This window comes from Rattus rattus, chromosome 13 (assembly GCF_011064425.1).
Source record: "Rattus rattus isolate New Zealand chromosome 13, Rrattus_CSIRO_v1, whole genome shotgun sequence".
Lineage (NCBI taxonomy): Eukaryota > Metazoa > Chordata > Mammalia > Rodentia > Muridae > Rattus > Rattus rattus.
In genome coordinates, this window is record NC_046166.1 from 64,644,776 (window position 1) to 64,660,513 (window position 15,738).

General features: G+C 40.6%; 1 protein-coding gene across 1 annotated transcript; it reads right to left on the minus strand.

The window, feature by feature from the left end:
* Positions 1-1,672: 1,672 nt before the first annotated feature.
* On the minus strand, positions 1,673-14,226 carry LOC116914257 (beta-defensin 50). The gene is made up of 2 exons (XM_032918469.1): positions 14,121-14,226; positions 1,673-1,927 (listed from the first exon to the last, which is right to left on the minus strand). Exons 1-2 carry the CDS (start codon positions 14,176-14,178, stop codon positions 1,764-1,766), a joined length of 222 nt encoding a protein of 73 aa, XP_032774360.1. The 5' UTR covers positions 14,179-14,226; the 3' UTR covers positions 1,673-1,763.
* Positions 14,227-15,738: the final 1,512 nt, after the last annotated feature.

Below are 15,738 nucleotides of genomic sequence, written 5' to 3' on the forward strand. Positions count from 1 at the left end.
AAGTAAAGGGTTAATTGCTATGGCTTTTTTCTTTTGCCCAGCAGCCTTGCCTCTCAGAGGGAGGCTTGGAGCAATAAATTTTTATTGAACTAGGAGAAGAGTGTCACGCTGGCAGAAGAAAAAACTTTTATACAAGCAAATATGAGTAAACTCACTCAAATTCATATACAAGTTCATGCATATATACTCATATACCTCCATGCAAAACAGTTGGTCTGAGCTACATATTTCATATTACATACTGACACATACATATCCATACTTATGTGCATATGGAGCAAAAGACCAAGCACCATTGCAGAAAGAACTCACCAATTCTGGGTGAAAAATGAGCTACAATCTTTATTGCATAGAGAAAGAAAAGGCTTCTACCCTTTTATTGCTAAATGAATTAAACCGAAGTCCATAAGGAAAAAGCTTTGTCCTCTTTAGTAAAACTAAGCCTGCCTTTCATTAAGAAAATATCTGTTCTGTTCCTAGGCAAGGAGGAGCCTTCCTACTCCTGCCCTCTCTTAAGCTTCTTTTTAACTCTTTCCCTCTGCATTCTGTGTATTGCTCTCTTAATTTCTAAGTTTCCCTTTAATTTCTAAAGTATCCTACAGTAATGTCCTTCTCCTCCTTATCTTGCTCTTTCTTTGTGCTCTAATAATGCCTTTGATCAACATGCCACATACGTTTTCTAGGGGAATAGATCACAAAGTTTTTTCAAGCATATTTTTTTTCTTTTACAAAAGTTCACTAGAAATTCAAACATAAATTCAAATCATAAATTGAATAAGAAGTTTACAGCAGAGAATGTTTACAATGTCTCTATTAACACTAGACAGTCATTATCTCTCACTAGCTCTACAGGTTCATGGAGAGTTAAAGACCTTAAGTAAGTTATCATTGAAGTTTTGTCTAGATAAACCCAGTCAATATTTTATTTTCTGTTCTTGCATCTGCAATATATCATTAGTTCCCTTTTTATATCCTTTGGTTAATTGTTTTACAAATTCTTAGAATATTCTCTAAGTTGTTAAGTGCCTGCTTTCTACCTCAGAAGCAATTAACTCATGACACTTAAAAACTTGCAGACTAATACATAGGTGAATGCCAGCAGCAAACCCCTGAACTGAGAATGGGACCCCCGTTGGAGGAATCAGAGAAAGGACTGGAAGAGCTTGAAGGGGCTCGAGACCCCATATGAACAACAGTGCCAAGCAACCAGAGCTTCCAGGGACTAAGGCACTACCCAAAGACTGTACATGGACTGACCCTGGGCTCCAACCTCATAGGTAGCAATGAATAGCCTAGTAAGAGCACCAGTGGAAGGGGAAGCCCTGCTAAGACTGAACCCCCAGTGATTGTTGGGGGAGGGCGGTAATGGGGGAGGAGGGGGGAACACCCATATCGAAGGGGAGGGGGAGGGGTTAGGGGGATGTTGGCCTGGAAACTGGGAAAGGGAATAACATTCGAAATGTAAATAAGAAATACTCAAGTTATTAAAGAAAAAAAACTTGCAGACTTCTCATTTCAGTTTTGACATCAGAAAGGACTTAATAGCAGTATTTATTATAATAGTCTTAATAATTACTAGCATAATTTAGGAATTCTTATAGACCCATCATTAAGAATTAAGATGCCATCTATTTGTGTATATATAGCATCAATAGAAAACAGTCCATCTTTGTTGTTTTGCAGAAATCTGGTTCAAAGAGTGGGCAGATTTTATTCACTTTATTGAAACAATGGTAAAATATTCTTCATATGGCTTCAGTGCTCTATATATTATCCAGCCTCACAGGTACCATGCAGCATACAGATTTCTTATCATTACAGAGACCATCCACATTGCCATAGAAAGGGCAATTGTCGCCGAAAACAGCTGCTATTTTGGGTATACATTTGAACCTGACATGAACTGTACCAGGGTGACTGCCAACACCTGAAAGAAGAGAACACAGGTGTTAGTATATTTTAGCTGTCTGTGCAATGATTTTAGTGCTTTTGTTAAGGATGAGAGACACTGATCTGCAAAGCTCACAAGAGAATTTTCCCTTCCAAGATAATCAATCTAGGAGACAACCAAGAAAAGCAGACCTGTGAACAGCTCATTAGTCAGGTAGAGCAGCAAAACTCTGAACATGGTTTTCTTTTACTGAGAGGCCTTGAGGTTTACAGGGAGATCAAATGATGACTCCTGATCATTTTAAAACTCATTCTACCACAATGCGAGAATGATTTTTTTTTTCAGTTTGCAATGCTTCAGTAGAATCTGCGGCTGTGAGAACTTTGTGATGCATCTACTCACCATCTATCTTTAGCTAGACTGGCCCTTACCTCTTTAATATCAGCTCTTCAACCTCTCTAACTCTATTTCTACTGGAACTTTGAATCCTTTCCTATCAGGATGAAATGATGTTTATTCTATGATAATATCAATTTTCTACAGTTAGAATTTATTATGACTTCTGTTCAGTGCCATGAAGTTCTAATGGATAGGTACTCGAGTAGTTTTCTATGTATTTAATGAGCTATCACCTTGCTTCATAACTCATAGTTATTTGAATGAGAGAGGTCCTCCCACAATCTCCTGTATTTGAACACTTGGTTTCTATGATAGCTTCTTTTGGGGTGTTTTCTACTTATCCATTGGAGGAAGTATGTCACGGTGGCTAGTATTGACATTTTAAGATCTTGCCATACTCCTAGTTCTTCAGAATTATAGTATTCAGTATAACCTCTCAGGACCCTGTTGTAGCTACTATACCTGCTGCTTGCTGTGAGGCCTCCAGGCCAGGATAGACTCTTATGTCCTTATAGAACCATAAACACAAATAAATAAACCCTTTCTTCTATGATTGCCTTTCTTCTTAAGAAAGTAAATAATACATTAGTCTTGGTGTTTATGTACCTGGAAAATCTTGTGTTGAAACCCAGTGCCTCAGAAGGCAGCAGTAATTGCTCTAGACTTTTGAAACAGTTCATCATAGCTAAATAGAGCATGGCTGGTGCCCTTCATGAGAATATGTAGATAGTTACAAAGAAAGAGAGCTGAGTATAGATACAAGAGAGAGATGTCATCAACAAACCAAATGGAGGAACCACATGAGCTGCTAACATTGTAGCCCCAACTTTCAACTTTCTAGTACTATGAAAAAATGATTATCTACTATTGAAGACCCTTGATGTGTGACATTTTGTGATAGAAACCTGAACAGGCTAAAATAACAGGCCATATCCAACCTGAGAGACAGGGCACCTTAACACTGTGTGACTCTGTGTTGGAAGATGTTTTTATTTGGATTGAAATTGCTCACCTAGTAATTTCTACACAGGGTCTTATTCTTAAAATTTTTACAATGAGTCTAGTCATAGGAAGTTAAATGATTTTTAATAATTTCATTCCAATATTCCTTTATGTTATGTCCTTTTTCTTGTACTCCCCTTCCTGTGTTTAATCAGTCATGTTCAGGTTCTAATGTCGTATTCAAAATTTGAGTCTCAGGAACAAATTAAGAAAACCTTATTTGTGTCCCATCATCCAAGAATAAAAGATGCTTCTCACTGGTCTTCTACTCCTTACTCCTGTTCTGTTATTTCCACTATAGGAGCCAGTATCTGGATAAAGCTAAAACATCATTTCATCAGCAATGTCAGTTCTCAATGTCCAAATGGGGCTTGTGGTTACTAGGTGTCACAGGGAATAAATCCATTATAGAGAAACTTGTCTTGGACTCTGTTGCCATTGAGATTGAGGTAAAAGAGGATGAGTAGACATTTTGATAACCCTATCTGATACTCTGCTAAAAGAAGGACTTTAGATGGAGCCACTTGGCTGCAACATAACCCCCACCTGTCTGGTTTCCAACTCATAGTCATTGTCTGTATCTGATTCCTGGTTAATCTGCCCATGATGACCCTAAGTGGTAATAGCTTCAATCTTATGTCAAATCCACCTTCCAGGCTTTATTCTTGCTCTACTTCTAAACATAGAAGTTTCTCAGTACTATTATGAATATTAGAATGCTAATGTGTCTTTGGCATATGAGTTTCGCTTCTCTTGTATACAAAGTACTAGGATTGGTACCCATGCATTTGAGTTGCATTATAATTTTTAGAGGAAATTCCTAGTAATGAACAGTTTCCTGTAGTAGTTACACTAATCCGTTCTCTCAATTGCTCCTAACATTTTCATTTTTCCCATCTCAGCAACACTGTTCTCATGAATTTGACTGTTTGAAGATAGACCCTTTAGAGGTAATGTTATTAAATGATATGGGAGGAAGCTATCAGGGTTCATAAGGTTTCTTTGAAAAGAAATGTAGATATAGTCACATAGGAATTAGTTGAGTGGTAAGGCAGAGAGAAGACACAGCTGCCAGTTAAGGAGACATCCCTCAGCAGAATCCAAAACTGCTGTCACTTTGACTTCAAGCTCCAACTACTCAGAAATGTGAGGAGATTGCTTTCTTCACCTTCTTAGACATGGGGTATAACTGCAGAGATTGATAATTCAAAGCTATTGGGTTATTGTTAGCGAGAATTCCACAGTTACCTTTACTTGTATAGCTTCTTTCCATTTGTGGGACTGAGAACTCTAAAACTCAGGTTGAGCTGATACTCACTTAGCAGATAATTTTATATTGAGCAGTCTTAGAAATCACTTTGCTAGGTCAGGGCAGATTAGCAACTATCTGTTTCCTCCAAGAAATACACCTTATTAGCGAACACATACATACTAATGATAAAGAAATATTGAAGGTCAAAGTATTGAGCAAATGAATGTTGGATCAACCATTTTGACTTCAAGTCAACAAAGTTGATTCGATTAAGAATTACTCGAAGAGAACAAGGAAGCCACTACATATTAATAAGGGGATTAATATCAAGAAGAAATAATAGTTCTAAGTATATACTTATTAAATAGCAGGGATCTTGATTTCATAAAGCAAACATTAATGCACACAAAAGGACAAGTAGGCCTAGACAAAATAGTAGTAGGTGATTTCAATACACCTCTTCCACTAGGGTTAAGTCGAGGAAAAACATTCAATGTTGAGCCACAGCATAGACACACTCAGAAATCTATAGCAAGAAAACCTGCAAAGTCTGTAGGAATACCCTGAAATAGAATAATAATGTTCTCCATGACAGGTAAATAAATGGAGTAGAATAGTTTAAAATTCTGTAATCAAATGGACATACACATACCACAAACAAAATAGACCACAGTCTTTGGAATAGAGCTAAGACAGTTCTAAAGTAACTTTTATATGAGTACTTGCATTCTTAAAAGGAAGAAAAAATCTAAAATAAACAATTGAATGATGTGCCTCAACATCTTAGAATAACAAGTCAAACATGACAGCAGCAGACTGAAAAGACTATGAATTCTGAAGCAGATTTATGTTTTAATGAACAGAAGAGTAACAGAGAAACACAGAAAAGGCAATAAAACGTAATCAAAGTTCTCAGACAACAGAAATGAAAGAGTGGATTTCGCATCCTAACCTAATAAAATAAGAAATGGAAAAGGTAGTGTTACAATAGATTAGTTAATACACTGTAAAGTTTTGTTGAAAAAAAGTAAACGGGAACTTGCAAGAAATGATAGGTTCATAGACTTATTTTTTCTACCCGAACTAAATTCAGAGATTATCAACAACTCAAACAGATCAACCTACAACAAGCAAGAAACTGAAATGATGTTAAAGACTTTCCCAGCTGCCACGGAGAGCTTGTAGGCAGCACCCCACGAGCAAACTTGAGCCTCAGGACCACAGGTAAGACCAACTTTTCTGCTGCAAATGACCTGCCTGGTGAACTCAGGACACACAGAGGCAAAATTCCTCTAGGACCTGGCACTTCTGGTATTTAGCGGGGGGGGGGAGTCCCAGACCGGCAGATCCCTGCCGGCAGCAGCTCTCTGCTCCCAAACCCCATGGGGAGAGACCTCACCGCCTGGTCAGGTGGGCACTCCTGAGGCTGCAGAGCGGAAGAGACCACCAACACTGCCCACCCCTGCTCACATCCCTGGCCCAAGAGGAAATTGTATACAGCCTCTGGGTTCCCGTAGAGGAGGGCCCAGGAGCAGCAGGTCTGCTGCGTCTGAGACACCGCCGGAACCTGAAGGGACTGACCAGATAAACAGTTCTCTGCACCCAAATCCCGTGGGAGGGAGAGCTAAACCTTCAGAGAGGCAGACACGCCTGGGAAACCAGAAGAGACTGCACTCTGCACACATCTCTGACGCCAGAGGAAAACACCAAACGCCATCTGGAACCCTGGTGCACGGAAGCTCCCGGAAAGGGCGGCGCAGATCTTCCTGGTTGCTGCCGCCACGGAGAGCTCATAAGCAACACCCCACGAGCAAACTTGAGCCTCGGAACCACAGGTAAGACCAACTTTTCTGCTGCAAGTGACCTGCCTGGTGAACTCAAGACACAGGCCCACAGGAACAGCTGAAGACCTGTAGATAGGAAAAACTAAACGCCCGAAAGCAGAACACTCTGTCCCCATAACTGGCTGAAAGAAAACAGGAAAACAGGTGTACAACACGCCTGACACACAGGCTTATAGGACAGTCTAGCCACTGTCAGCAATAGCAGAACAAAGTAACACTAGAAATAATCTGATGGCGAGAGGCAAGCGCAGGAACCCAAGCAACAGAAACCAAGACTACATGGCACCATCGGAGCCCAATTCTCCCACCAAAGCAAACACGGAATATCCAAACACACCAGAAAAGCAAGATCTAGTTTCAAAATCATATTTGATCATGATGCTGGAGGACTTCAAGAAAGACGTGAAGAACTCCCTTAGAGAAACACAGGAAAACATTAATAAACAAGTAGAAGCCTACAGAGAGGAATTGCAAAAATCCCTGAAAGAATTCTAGGAAAACATAAATAAACAAGTAGAAGCCCATAGAGAGGAGTCACAAAAATCCCTGAAAGAATTCCAGGAAAACACAATCAAACAGTTGAAGGAATTAAAAATGGAAATAGAAGCAATCAAGAAAGAACACATGGAAACAACCCTGGATATAGAAAACCAAAGGAAGAGACAAGGAGCTATAGATACGAGCTTCACCAACAGAATACAAGAGATGGAAGACAGAATCTCAGGAGCAAAAGATTCCATAGAAATCATTGACTCAACTGTCAAAGATAATGTAAAGCGGAAAAAGCTACTGGTCTAAAACATACAGGAAATCCAGGACTCAATGAGAAGATCAAACCTAAGGATAATAGGTATAGAAGAGAGTGAAGACTCCCAGCTCAAAGGACCAGTAAATATCTTCAACAAAATCATAGGAGAAAACTTCCCTAACCTAAAGAAAGAGATACCCATAAGCATACAAGAAGCCTACAGAACTCCAAATAGATTGGACCAGAAAAGAAACTCCTCCCGTCACATAATAGTCAAAACACCAAACGCACAAAATAAAGAAAGAATATTAAAAGCAGTAAGGGAAAAAGGTCAAGTAACATATAAAGGCAGACCTATCAGAATCACACCAGTCTTTTCGCCAGAAACTATGAAAGCCAGAAGATCCTGGATAGATGTCATACAGACCCTAAGAGAACACAAATGCCAGCCCAGGTTACTGTATCCTGCAAAACTCTCAATTAACATAGATGGAGAAACCAAGATATTCCATGACAAAACCAAATTTACACAATATCTTTCTACAAATCCAGCACTACAAAGGATAATAAATGGTAAAGCCCAACATAAGGAGGCAAGCTACACACTAGAAGCAAGAAACTAATTGTCTCGGCAACAAAACAAAGAGAAGAAAAGCACACAAACATAACCTCATATCCAAATATGAATATAACAGGAAGCAATAATCACTATTCCTTAATATCTCTCAACATCAATGGCCTCAACTTCCCAATAAAAAGACATAGATTAACAAACTGGATATGCAACAAGGACCCTGCATTCTGCTGCCTACAGGAAACACACCTCAGAGACAAAGACAGACACTACCTCAGAGTGAAAGGCTGGAAAACAACTTTCCAAGCAAATGGTTGGAAGAAGCAAGCTGGAGTAGCCATTCTAATATCAAATAAAATCAATTTTCAACTAAAAGTCATCAAAAAAGATAAGGAAGGACACTTCATATTCATCAAAGGAAAAATTCACCAAGATGAACTCTCAATCCTACATATCTATGCCCAAATACAAGGGCACCTACATATGTAAAAAAGAAACCTTACTAAAGCTCAAAACACACATTGCACCTCACACAATAATAGTAGGAGATTTCAACACCCCACTCTCATCAATGGACAGATCATGGAAACAGAAATTAAACAGAGACGTGAGACAGACTAAGAGAAGTCATGAGCCAAATGGACTTAACAGATATTTATAGAACATTCTATCCTAAAAGCAAAGGATATACCTTCTTCTCAGCTCCTCATGGTACTTTCTCCAAAACTGACCATATAATTGGTCAAAAAACAGGCCTCAACAAGTACAGAAAGATAGAAATAATCCCATGCGTGCTATCAGACCACCACGGCCTAAAACTGGTCTTCAATAACAATAAGGGAAGAATGCCCACATATACGTGGAAATTGAACAATGCTCTACTCAATGATAACCTGGTCAAGGAAGAAATAAAGAAAGAAATTAAAAACTTTTTAGAATTTAATGAAAATGAAGGTACAACATACCCAAACTTATGGGACACGATGAAAGCTGTGCTAAGAGGAAAACTCATAGCGCTGAGTGCTGCAGAAAGAAACAGGAAAGAGCATATGTCACCAGCTTGACAGCACACCTAAAAGCTCTAGAACAAAAAGAAGCAAATACACCCAGGAGGAGTAGAAGGCAGGAAATAATCAAACTCAGAGCTGAAATCAACCAAGTAGAAACAAAAAGGACCATAGAAAGAATCAACAGAACCAAAAGTTGGTTCTTTGAGAAAATCAACAAGATAGAAAAACACTTAGCCAGACTAACGAAAGGACACAGAGAGTATGTCCAAATTAACAAAATCAGAAATGAAAAGGGAGACATAACTACAGATTCAGAGGAAATTCAAAAAATCATCAGATCTTACTATAGAAGCCTATATTCAACAAAACTTGAAAATCTGCAGGAAATGGACAATTTCCTAGACAGATACCAGGTACCGAAGTTAAATCAGGAACAGATAAACCAGTTAAACAACCCCATAACTCCTAAGGAAATAGAAGCAGTCATTAAAGGTCTCCCAACCAAAAAGAGCCCAGGTCCAGACGGGTTTAGTGCAGAATTCTATCAGACCTTCATAGAAGACCTCATACCAATATTATCCAAACTATTCCACAAAATTGAAACAGATGGAGCACTACCGAATTCCTTCTATGAAGCCACAATTACTCTTATACCTAAACACACAAAGACCCAACAAAGAAAGAGAACTTCAGACCAATTTCCCTTATGAATATGCAAAAATACTCAATAAAATTCCGGCAAACCGAATCCAAGATCTCATCAAAACAATCATCCACCATGATCAAGTAGGCTTCATCCCAGGCATGCAGGGATGGTTTAATATACAGAAAACCATCAATGTGATCCATTACATAAACAAACTGAAAGAACAAAACCACATGATCATTTCATTAGATGCTGAGAAAGCATTTGACAAAATTCAACACCCCTTCATGATAAAAGTCCTGGAAAGAATAGGAATTCAAGGCCCATACCTAAACATAGTAAAAGCCATATACAGCAAACCAGTTGCTAACATTAAACTAAATGGAGAGAAACTTGAAGCAATCCCACTAAAATCAGGGACTAGACAAGGCTGCCCACTCTCTCCCTACTTATTCAATATAGTTCTTGAAGTTCTAGCCAGAGCAATCAGACAACAAAAGGAGGTCAAGGGGATACAGATCAGAAAAGAAGAAGTCAAAATATCACTATTTGCAGATGATATGATAGTATATTTAAGTGATCCCAAAAGTTCCACCAGAGAACTACTAAAGCTGATAAACAACTTCAGCAAAGTGGCTGGGTATAAAATTAACTCAAATAAATCAGTAGCCTTCCTCTACACAAAAGAAAAACAAGCTGAGAAAGAAATTAGGGAAACGACACCCTTCATAATAGACCCAAATAATATAAAGTACCTCGGAGTGACTTTAACCAAGCAAGTAAAAGATTTGTACAATAAGAACTTCAAGACTCTGAAGAAAGAAATTGAAGAAGACCTCAGAAGATGGAAAGATCTCCCATGCTCATGGATTGGCAGGATTAACATAGTAAGAATGGCCATTTTACCAAAAGCGATCTACAGATTCAATGCAATCCCCATCAAAATACCAATCCAATTCTTCAAAGAGTTAGACAGAACAATTTGCAAATTCATCTGGAATAACAAAAAACCCAGGATAGCTAAAACTATCCTCAACAATAAAAGGACTTCAGGGGGAATCACTATCCCTGAACTCAAGCAGTATTACAGAGCAATAGTGATAAAAACTGCATGGTATTGGTATAGAGACAGACAGATAGACCAATGGAACAGAATTGAAGACCCAGAAATGAACCCACACACTATGGGCACTTGATTTTGACAAAGGAGCCAAAACCATCAAATGGAAAAAAGATAGCATTTTCAGCAAATGGTGCTGGTTCAACTGGAGGTCAACATGTAAAAGAATGCAGATCGATCCATGCTTATCACCCTGTACAAAGCTTAAGTCCAAGTGGATCAAGGACCTCCACATCAAACCAGATACACTCAAACTAATAGAAGAAAACTAGGGAAGCATCTGGAACACATGGGCACTGGAAAAATTTCCTGAACAAAACACCAATGGCTTATGCTCTAAGATCAAGAATCGACAAATGGGATCTCATAAAACTGCAAAAGCTTCTGTAAGGCAAAGGACGCTGTGGTTAGGACAAACGGCAACCAACAGATTGGGAAAGATCTTTACCAATCCTACAACAGATAGAGGCCTTATATCCAAAATATACAAAGAACTCAAGAAGTTAGACCTTGCAGGGAGACAAATAACCCTATTAAAAAAATGGGGTTCAGAGTTAAACGAAGCATTCACAGCTGAGGAATGCTGAATGGCTGAGAAACACCTAAAGAAATGTCCAACATCTTTAGTCATAAGGGAAATGCAAATCAAAACAACCCTGAGATTTCACCTCACACCAGTGAGAATGGCTAAGATCAAAAACTCAGGTGACAGCAGATGCTGGCCAGTATCACGGAGAAAGAGAACACTCCTCCATTGTTGGTGGGATTGCAGACTGGTACAACCATTCTGGAAATCAGTCTGGAGGTTCCTCAGAAAATTGGACATTGAACTGCCTGAGGATCCAGCTATACCTCTCTTGGGCATATAACCAAAAGATGCCCCAACACATAAAAAAGACACGTGCTCCACTATGTTAATAGCAGCCTTATTTATAATAGCCAGAAGCTGGAAAGAACCCAGATGCCCTTCAACAGAGGAATGGATACAGAAAATGTGGTACATCTACACAACGGAATATTACTCAGCTATCAAAAACAATGACTTTATGAAATTCATAGGCACATGGAGGGAACTGGAAAATATCATCCTGAGTGAGGTAACCCAATCACAGAAAAACACACATGGTATGCACTCATTGATAAGTGGCTATTAGCCCAAATGCTTGAATTACCCTAGATGCCTAGAACAAATGAAACTCAAGATGGATGATCAAAATGTGAATGCTTCACTCCTTCTTTAAAAGGGGAACAAGAATACCCTTGGCAGGGAATAGAGAGGCAAAGATTAAAACAGAGACTGAAGGAACACCCATTCAGAGCCTGCCCCACATGTGGCCCATACATATACAGCCACCCAATTAGACAAGATGGATGAAGCAAAAAAGTGGAGGCCGACAGGAGCCGGATGTAGATCTCTCCCGAGAGACACAGCCAGAATACAGCAAATACAGAGGCGAATGCCAGCAGCAAACCACTGAACTGAGAACAGGACCCCCGTTGAAGGAATCAGAGAAAGAACTGGAAGAGCTTGAAGGGGCTTGAGACCCCATATGTACAACAATGCCAAGCAACCAGAGCTTCCAGGGACTAAGCCACTACCTAAAGACTATACATGGACTGACCCTGGACTTTGACCTCATAGGTAGCAATGAATATCCTAGTAAGAGCACCAGTGGAAGGGGAAGCCCTGGGTCCTGCTAAGACTGAACCCCCAGTGAACTAGATTGTTAGGGGGAGGGCGGCAATGGAGGGAGGATGGGGAGGGGAATACCCATAACAAATGGGAGGGGGAGGGATTAGGGGGATGTTTGCCCGGAAACCGGGAAAGGGAATAACACTCGAAATGTATATAAGAAATACTCAAGTTAATTAAAGAGAGAGAGAGAGAGAGAGAGAGAGAGAGAGAGAGAGAGAGAGAGAGAGAGAGAGAGAGAGAGAGAGAGAGAAAGCTCCCAGTACTGGGGACAAAAGTTAAAAAAAAAACCGACTTTCCCATCAGGAAAACACCACTGGGGCAGTGTGGATTCGCAGCTGACCTGAACCAGATCCTTAAAGAATCAGAATAATAAATAAATGGTGTTCCTCAAAATTTTCCACGATACATAAGGGCAAAGAACACTAGCAAACTCCTCATTTGAAATCATCCTTATTTTGATTCCAGAATCTAGTAAGAACAAAACAAGAGAAAACTAGAGTCCAATTCATCTGACAAATGCAGCAATCTTAATGCCTGTGTCCCTGGATGCCTGCTCCTTTCTTAGGGTAGATAAGAACACGTGGCCATTCATACCCAGAATGTTCTTTCGTCTTTGAGTAAGGTACTCAGAAACAAGCTGACAGTTAGCAGATGTAAATATGAGAAAAAGATGTTTTAAAACTATCTTGACTTTGTAACATATGAAAGAAACGACAAGTTTATTTTCTCAGTGAAACCAGCGCGCGCGTGCACGCACACGCACGAACATAGGCATGCATACACGCACGCACTGTAAATCCAGACAAATTAAACATCGTGTTCTTTAATATTCAGCAAATTCTGACATTTACTAGTTCCTAAACATTTCAATTCAGGAAGCTGATTGCCTCTGCAATGAGCCACAACCAGATGCCTGGAAAAACCTTGGTCAAGAGGCTTCAGAAAGGAAAACTCGGGCAAATATATTTGCCATAAATAATAAGGCAAATCTCTAAGATAAAGTGATAGCCTGCAGACAGGAATAATAACGTTTTTTCCCATAAATTTTGCCAGCCCTCTTCCTCCTAGAGGAGCCCTGTTTCAGGGATGAAATAACAAAGGCAGGAAACATGATTTATCCAAGATTCAGTGTGTGAGAGTGCAGAAGTTGAAACGTGTTCTGTTTGTGTTTGTTCGTTGTTTTGAAACAGGGTTTCTTCCTGTAGCCCTGGCTGTCCTGCAACTCACTATATAGACCAGGTTGGCCTTGAATTCAGAGAGCTGCCTGCATGTGCCCCCTGCCCCCTGCCCCCCCCCCTGCCCCTGCCCCTGCCCCTGCCCTGCCCCTGCCCCTGCCCCTGCCCCTGCCCCCCTGCCCCTGCCCCTGCCCTGCCCCTGCCCTTGCCCCTGCCTAAGTGCTGGGATTAGTGGGCCACAACTGCCTGGTTCAAATGCGTTCTTGATCCCTGTTGTAAGATTTCTTATCAGGGACAACTTTGGCTCAGAGAGGTGACATCTCTGTTGTGAGACAAAGCCAGACTCCCTGTACAAGAAGAGATCTCCTCATTGGAAAATGTGTTTGGTTGTCACAATAAAGTCTTTCCTGACTGTCAGATCTTCTGGTTAGTCATAAGACTGCCTGACAAGCCTTTGGGAGAAGCGATGCATTTCACTTGGAGCAAACATGATGGCTGCCTCTCTGCAAAGACAGTTCCTTCACACTCATGACATAAACAAATGATGAGGTGCTGGGAGCTGCCAGGGACGAGCCCTGCATCCGTGCCATGATCAGACCCATGGTGCCCATGGTAGAGTTAATAGACATTATGGGCCGCCGTACCCAGGGAAGCCCTCCGAATTCTCCCTCGAGAATGCTGCCTTCAAAGCAGCATCCTTCAGCCCTCCTCAGTCTCTGTTTCCCTCGCCCTGGTTAGTTCTCTAGCAGGTGATGGTGTTTACCTTTGACCAACACGGAGAGGAGGCCAGATATCAGCAACAGAAGGTGGAGAGTCTTCATGGTGTTTGTAAGCTGCGAACAGAGAACAGAGAGAATGAGAAACTCGTAGGAGACTGAGGAGAGAGAAGAATCCCAAAGACAGAGAACAGCTAGATTTATAGAGAGGTATGGCTGCATAAATTTATAAATGAGGCAGAGGGAGGAGTTAATCTAGATTAATGCTCCAGCTGGCCCACTGACCATTTGTCTTGAGAGATTTCCAATCCTGGGGACACGTGTCTATTTACCTGCAGCTCGAGTTTGTGCTCCTGGAAACTCCAAAATCTTGATTCCTGTTGTGTTTTCTAGAATGGGGAGTTCTGAGGGTTTCCTAGCAAGGTAGCCCCAGATAGGATCTGTCTGTGAGGACTCAGAAAGCCTGTGGAGGGAGGCACAGCACTCCAAGCCGTGAGCTGTCTGGTCAGGGCAGGTGTTTGCTCCTCTCATCTAGCTGTGTCTTTGCTGCAGGCCTTAGAACTTTACCATCTCGGGTTCATAAAATATGTGTGGGACTCAGGGACGGAATTTGTTCCTCTGGTAGACAATGTTGTACTCCGTCTGTCTTCTAGACTCCATCTTTCTCCTTGAAGCATGAAGGCCAGGTGTATTCTTCCTACAGGATGTGGGTTCTTGGGATTTTTTTTCTATTGAGTATACTCAGAAGTGAGCTCCCATGGGCTCATACAGGGGCCACTGGATAAAGTCTCAGAAGGTTTTGACATTCTGTCCAGTTTTAATTTTCTAGTGCCTTGCATCCACCATGTACACACTGATTCTAATACTTTAATAACATATTTATAATTGATCTTTAGTGCCACTCTGTGATCAGCTTTCTTGATGCCTTAGCAAGTAGACTGATTTTTTTCCACATTGAAATACCTGCTTCATTCAGTATATAAAAATATTTTTTGGTGGGAATTTTGATCTTTTATTAATGTTGTTTAGGGATGCTGGCATTTAATTGTATTTAATTAGTTAATCGATCAATTAATTTAATTAATGTAATTAATTGTACTGCATGCAGGAAATGTAATGGTTCCCCCCTCAACTCTTTCACCTGTTTTCTCCCTTGCACTCAATCTCTTTCTTCTCCCAACTAGAGCCATTCCAGTTTGGTATCTGTTGCCATAGTAAACACAGTGACCAAGAGCAACTTGGAGAGCAATGGTGTCATTTTGTCTCGAAGGTTATGTTTCATCATCCAGGGAAGCAATGCAGTAACTTGAGGAGGAGCTGGAAGCAAAATTTACAGAGGAGCGTTGTTTGATTCCAGGTTTACATTTAGCTGTATTTTGTATACAGTCCATCCCCTGCCTGGGGATGATACTGCCCATAGTGAGCAAGGCCCTCCCACATCAACTAGCAATCAAGAAAATTCTCCCACAGACATGTCCATAAAACAATTGGACAGAGGCATTTTTTTCTTTTTTTTTCCCATCTTTATTAATTGAGTATTTCTTATATACATTTCGAGTGTTATTCCCTTTCCCGGTTTCCGGGCAAACATCCCCCAATCTCTCCCCCTCCCCTTCTACATGGGTGTTCCCCTCCCCACCCTCCCCCCATTGCCGCCCTCCCCCC

Coding starts and splice junctions, on each gene's coding strand:
- LOC116914257 (XM_032918469.1), bottom strand. CDS start 14,178: ATGAAGACTCTCCACCTTCTGTTGCTGATATCTGGCCTCCTCTCCGTG. Junction 1,928..14,120: donor CCTCTCCGTGTTGGTCAAAG/GTAAACACCATC, acceptor CTCTTCTTTCAG/GTGTTGGCAGTCACCCTGGT.